Source organism: Neophocaena asiaeorientalis, unplaced genomic scaffold (genome assembly GCF_003031525.2).
Source record: "Neophocaena asiaeorientalis asiaeorientalis breed wild unplaced genomic scaffold, Neophocaena_asiaeorientalis_V1.1 scaffold469, whole genome shotgun sequence".
In the NCBI taxonomy this organism is placed as follows: Eukaryota; Metazoa; Chordata; class Mammalia; order Artiodactyla; family Phocoenidae; genus Neophocaena; species Neophocaena asiaeorientalis.
The window spans coordinates 1,751,155-1,757,717 of NW_020172691.1; the positions used below are offsets into that span (position 1 = coordinate 1,751,155).

A 6,563-nucleotide genomic window follows, 5' to 3' on the forward strand; every position below is an offset into this window, starting at 1 on the left:
TTGTTCAAGGTCAGCTGCCTCCGGAAACCGGAGCGGTCGGAGGCCTCGCTGCCGCTGGAGCGGGCGGAGGCCACGCTGCCGCTGGAGCGGGCGGAGGCCACACGCACGAGCCCTGGGCGGCCCCCTCGGGCCCTTGGACCTGGTTCCGGGGCTGCCTTGGCCAGGGGTGGCGGCCCCCGCCTGGTGGGTCTCTGCATGAAGGGGATCCGCACGGGCGACTTCTGTGTCTTGTGCTGCTTGGCCAGCAGGGCCCGGGCGGGAGTCTTGGTTGCGGGGGAGGCCCCGGGGCCGGGCAGGGTTCCTGCGGCCTGGGTGGCCGGGGGTGACCGCCTCGGCAGAGGCTGTGAGGCCGGGGAGGTCTGGGAGGAGCTCGACGAGGGGGTCTTGGCGAGGCGGGCAGGTGGCGTGGCACTCCTCTGAGGGGGGCTCAGCGCCGCCAGCTCCGAGATCTTGCCGGGTCGGTGCAGGCTTCGAGACCGCTGCTGCCCGGGGCCAGGGATTTTGGCGGGGGCTGCTGGCTGCACTGGATTTGGGACTCCCGTCTTTCTCGGCACATTGCGGGGCCCAGGGGCACCTTTGGACTGGGCCCTGGTGGCTGGGCTGGGCATGTAGATCACCGTACGTCCCCGGAGCACGGCTGGCACCCCGGACGCGGCCTTCTGAGTGCCACGTGGCTTCTCCAGGCCGCTGCTGCGCTGGGCCAGAGCCCTGTCCCGTTTCTCTGGCCGCATGGCACTGCCCGCCTGACCCTCTGCCCTTGGCCTTCGACCCTTCCTGTGCAGGGGAAGCTGCAGGGTGGAGCCCACCGACCGCCCTGAGGCAAAGGACAGAACGGAGTCGGACTCAGAGGAGGCCTCGTGGGTGGCTGCCGCCGCTGCCTGGTGTAGCCACGTGACGATGGAGTTGGCCCCCTCCTGGATGGCGCGCCACTCGACGCTGTCCAGGTCTGAGGCATGGTCCGAGCCCGCTGCCTCCTCATTGTGCTCCCGGGGCCCCTCTGCTGGCCTCTTCTCCTGCTGCACCGCTCTGGACTGGCGGCACCCTGGGCCAGACACCTGGGGCCGGCGCCTGGGCACGGCTGAGCCAGTGCAGCGCCGGAGCAGCTCTGCCTCGGCCCGTGGGCGGGGGGCGCTGTCCCGCCTGCCCCCGGGGCCTGGGTCCTTGGTGACCCCTGGCTCGCGGGCTCGGGGCCGGCTGGCCGCGTGCTCAAAGGGCTCAGGCTCGCTCAGGGAGCTGGCGGAGGAGCTCAGGGAGTAGCATGGTGGCGTCTCATCAGCGATGAGGCTGGGCTGAGCCCGGGCGAGCGGCGCGACCTTGGGCGCAGCAGCCTTGGGCGGTGCGACCTTGGGCACGGCCTGCACCTCCTTTCTGCCACCAGCCGGGTACTCCCTCTTTACCGCGCGGGGGATCGCAGATGCCCGCCGCGGGGGTGCCACCGCCGCTGCCGCGGACGGCTCTTCGTCTGAGTCGTTGCCGTAGAAGCAGTACACGGCCTCCTCGGTGGGCGTCGTGAGGCACAGAGACTGCAGGGCCCCGTCCCCACGTGCCTGGCCTGGGCGGGAGCTGTCCCTGTCCCTGCAGGCGCTAGGGGGCCGGCAGAGGGGCAGCTCCAGCCCTGCGCGGCTCCTGCCAGCCCCCCGGGGCTGCTCTGTGCTCCGGCCCGTGCCCCCCGCCCTGTGCCGGTGCCCAGTGGGCTGCCTGGTGGGGGCGGCACGGCCCGCAGCCTTTTGCCCCTGCGCAGGCCCGCCATCCCCGGGGGGTCCCTGCAGTGTCTCCTCGCTGAGGGAGGTGGCGCTGGAGAAGGTGACCGGCGTGCCCTCGGCCGAGTCGGTGCAGGACTCATCCTCCCGTGCCGGGGCGGGCACCAGCATGTAGACGGGCACGGGCAGGGTGCGGTGGCCAGGCACCAGCGCCGAGGCCACTTTGCGGAGCCGGGCGGGCACGGCCCCACCCAGGCACTCGCGCAGTAGCTCCAGGTCCCGGTCGGTGGATGTTGGCCCTTCGAGGCGGCCGCTGGCCTCGTCCCGCCGGCGGTGCCCGGGGCCCACGCCTCCCGCACTGCTGCGCTCAGGGCAGGCCGGGGGCAGCAGCCGCAGCTCCACGTCCTTCTGCACATAGAGCTCATGCAGGGCCAGCGCGCTCAGGCTGGAAGCACACGAGAAGTTCTCGTCGGGCTTCTCCACGGTGAAGCGCACGCTGCCCGCGTCCAGCTCAGACGGCAGCCGGCAGCGCTCCCGGCAGTCGGCGATGTCCAGGAAGCGCTTCACGTAGCTCTCCCACTGCAGGCTAAACTGGGTGACCTCACGCTCGCCCGGCGGCACGGGAGCCGGCGGGGGCGTCTTGCTGCGGCTCGGTGGCATGGTCTGCCCGGGGCTGTCGGGCAGCTCGCTGGGGCTGACTGTGCCGCTGCCCAGCCCGCTGCACGGATCGCTGGCGACGGAGCTGGCGATGGATGGGCTCTCGAAGCTGCCCAGCGAGCTGACCGAGCTGCAGCGGCTCAGCACCAGCGGCGTCTCCTGTACGCAGTTCTCAGACGAGCTGGATGGCGTGGCGTCCTCCACCCCCAGGCCCCGGCCCCGCTGAGGCACCGGGATGGCCATGGGCAGGGAGGCGGCGCCCGGCCCCTGCCAGGCCCCGTCCAGCCCGGTCTCGCTGGGGCCGGCCTCCTCCAGCCCCTCCAGGGACGAGTCGCTGTCGTCCAGGTCCCCGGCCTCACTGGGCCCTGGGCGGCCGGCCGAGGACAGTGAGGACAGGGAGCTGCAGCGGGATAGGCAGAGGGGCGCCTTCTCCACCTCCAGCTTCTCGGGCACCTTGCTCAGGTCCTCTGCGGGCAGCCAGGCCTGTTTCCGGGCCCTGGGGGCCAGGGACCCCGCGCCCGCTCTGGCGGTGCCCTCAAGCAGCGGCACATGCTGGTAGGTGGGTGACAGCTTGATGGTGCACACGCGGGCATCTGTGGCCGCGGTGTCCCGGGCCTTGGGCTCAACCTGGCCGCTGGGCAGGTTGAGGTCAAGCCGGCTGGGCCGCGCCTGGCCACACAGGGGTCCCTCGCAATGCTCAGCCAGCGCGGCCAGCGAGCAGGGCTGCGAGTGCTCGCGGGGACAGTGCCCGTCGCTGGTGCTGCCGCTGTTAAGACTGTCGTTGGAGAGGCTGGCATGGGCCGCCTTGAGCCGCAACAGCGGGTGAGCCCGGCTGCCGGCCTCTCGCCGCCCCGCCTCGGGCCCCCGGCAAGGGGAGCAGGAGTGCGCGCGGCCCTCCCGTGGGGCCTCCTGCCCGGGATCCCCAGAGCTGAGGCTGAAGCTGTCGTCAGACGAGGTGTGCAGGGCCGAGATGTCCTCCACCAGCCGGTCGATGCGCGCCACTGCCAGTGCCAGCTTGGCCTTGGCCCTGGCTGCCACAGCTGCCTCCCCGCCGGCCTCCTTCTCGGACTCCAGGCCACCCCGGCGGGCGGGCGGGGCTCGGGCCAGCGCCTGGCCCTGCAGGAAGGGGCTGCCCAGGAAGAGGGGCAGCACGGCGGGGCTGGCGGGCTCGGCAGTGGCGGCAGCGGCTGTGGCCAGGGAGGGTGCGTCGTCATCATCGAAGCAGCCCGAGTCGGAAGCGTAGTCCTGGGCTAGGCCGTCCAGGTGGCGCAGGGGCGGCAGCGGCTTCTTGGAGGCGGCCTCGGCCTCGGGCAGGCCCTGCTTCTCCAGGTGGTCGAGCGCCTGCGCCAGGTGCCGCGCGTCCAGCGCAGCCTCCAGCGCCCGCTGCTTGCGCACGTACAGGCTGGGCGCACAGGCGCTGGGGGAGACGGCGGTGGCCGCCGCCTGGTACTTGGCGGGCCGGTGGGCCAGCAGGTTGCGCAGGGCGGCGGCGCTGCCCATGGCGATCATCTTGTGCTTGGAGTGCACCAGGTTGCGCAGCATGCCCACAGCACCCAGGTCCCACAGCAGCTCCTGGTCCCCGGCGCTGCGGGCCGACAGGTTCCAGAGCGTGCCACATGCGTTGCTCACGATGGTCAGGCTGTGCGACGTCAGGTGCTGCAGCAGCGTCTGCAGGCAGTTGTGGTCCCGCAGCACCTGCCTGCGGGGGCCGGAGGGGTGAGGAGGGGCGGGAGGGGTGCGTCAGACCCCCGCCCAGCCCGGACCCCAGCCCACCGGACACCCGCCCGCCGGCAGGACCGTGGCCACGTGGGGCAAGTCAAAACGGAAGGTACCCAGGTAACATTGCATTTCAAAGGAAGGGATACATTTTTAGTAAAAGCATATCCCAAACATTGAATGCACTGTACTTGTGTGAAAGCTTTCATTTGTTAATCTCAACAAACTATTTATGAAACAATACTAATGTGTTAACAATACTTATTATTTACTTTTTCTTTTTTTTTTTTTTTCTGCTACGCGGCCTCTCATTGCTGTGGCCTCTCCCGTTGCGGAGCACAGGCTCTGGACACGCAGGCTCAGCGGCCGTGGCTCACGGCCGGACCGGGGCACGAACCTGTGTCCCCTGCATCGGCAGGCGGACTCTCAACCAGTGCGACACCTGGGAAGCGCCTATTACTTATTATTTAAAATGAAATTTCATTAAAACCATCTCATTTTATTTCTTTACTTTTTATTTTACATTGGAGTACAGCTGATTTACAGTGTTGTGTTACTTTCAGGTGTACAGCTAAGTGATTCAGTTGTACATATATCCGTTCTTTTTCAGATTTTTTTCCCATTTAGGTAATTACAGACTACTGATTGGAGTCCCCTGTGCTACACAGTAGGTCCTGTTGATTTCCTATTTTATGTATAGTAGTGTATAGTATAACTCGTTTTAGGGCACCTAAATCTTGTGATATTTGGGATATACTAAAGACAGACTTCTGTTTGCTTTTAAAAATACTAAGCATTGTTTCTTAATTATTGTCATTACTAGTAAATAAATGTTTTAATTTACATGGTAAGATCTTTAGCACAAGTATCTCCCATGCAACATTCGGGAATATACTAAAGATGGTGTTTTTAAAAGAAAACAAAAATCTAAGTATTGTTTGTTAATTATTAGCATAATTAGTAAATTAATGTTTTAATTGACAAAGCGGACTCTCAACCAGTGCGACACCTGGGAAGCGCCTATTACTTATTATTTAAAATGAAATTTCATTAAAACCATCTCATTTTATTTCTTTACTTTTTATTTTACATTGGAGTACAGCTGATTTACAGTGTTGTGTTACTTTCAGGTGTACAGCTGAGTGATTCAGTTGTACATATATCCGTTCTCTTTCAGATTTTTTTCCCATTTAGGTAATTACAGACTACTGATTGGAGTCCCCTGTGCTACACAGTAGGTCCTGTTGATTTCCTATTTTATGTATAGTAGTGTATAGTATAACTCGTTTTAGGGCACCTAAATCTTGTGATATTTGGGATATACTAAAGACAGACTTCTGTTTGCTTTTAAAAATACTAAGCATTGTTTCTTAATTATTGTCATTACTAGTAAATAAATGTTTTAATTTACATGGTAAGATCTTTAGCACAAGTATCTCCCATGCAACATTCGGGAATATACTAAAGATGGTGTTTTTAAAAGAAAACAAAAATCTAAGTATTGTTTGTTAATTATTAGCATAATTAGTAAATTAATGTTTTAATTGACAAAGTCTTTAGCACGGGCACATCCCATGCAGTGTTTAGGATATGCCTTTTCAAAGTTATGTGTGTTTTCATACCTGAAGCATTATTAGTAGTAGTAACAAATTATTTATTTTAATAAAGAACATTTTTACTATTATTTAGAAAATAATGCTTTTTTCTTTGTTTTTGTTTTTGCAGTACCCGGGCCTCTCACTGCTGTGGCCTCTCCTGTTACGGAGCACAGGCTCCGGACACACAAGTTCAGCAGCCATGGCTCATGGGCCCAGCCGCTCCGCGGCATGTGGGATCTTCCCGGACCGGGACACGAACCCGTCTCCCCTGCATCGGCAGGCGGACTCTCAACCACTGCGCCACCAGGGAAGCCCCTATTACTTATTATTTAAAATGAAATTTCATTTAAACCATCTCATTTTATTTCTTTACTTTTTATTTTACATTGGAGTACAGCTGATTTACAGTGTTGTGTTACTTTCAGGTGTACAGGTAAGTGATTCAGTTATACATGTATATATATCTGTTCTTTTTCAGATTCTTTTTATTACAGACTATTGATTGGAGTTCCCTGTGCTACACAGTAGGTCCTGTTGATTTCCTATTTTATGTATAGTAGTGTATAGTATAACTCGTTTTAGGGCACCTAAATCTTGTGATATTTGGGATATACTAAAGACAGACTTCTGTTTGCTTTTAAAAATACTAAGCATTGTTTCTTAATTATTGTCATTACTAGTAAATAAATGTTTTATTTTAATTTATAAAGTCTTTAGCACAAGCAGTATTTAGGATATGCTTTTTAAACGTTATGTGTTTTCCTACATGTGAAGCATTATTTATTAGTAGTATTTACAAATAATTTTATTTATTTTAATAAAGAACACATTTTTACTATTATTTAGAAAATAATGCTTCTTTTTTTTTTTTTTTTTTTTTTTTTTTTAGTTT

General features: G+C 58.5%; 1 protein-coding gene across 1 annotated transcript in view; it reads right to left on the reverse strand.

Moving 5' to 3' along the window:
• The window catches only part of APC2 (APC regulator of Wnt signaling pathway 2), an 18,091-nt gene that overhangs the window by 395 nt on the left and 11,133 nt on the right, over window positions 1-6,563 (reverse strand). The window contains exon 14 of the mRNA XM_024739998.1: window positions 5-4,056. Within this exon, the coding sequence (XP_024595766.1) occupies window positions 5-4,056 (4,052 nt within the window). The remainder of the gene's footprint in view (window positions 1-4; window positions 4,057-6,563) is intronic.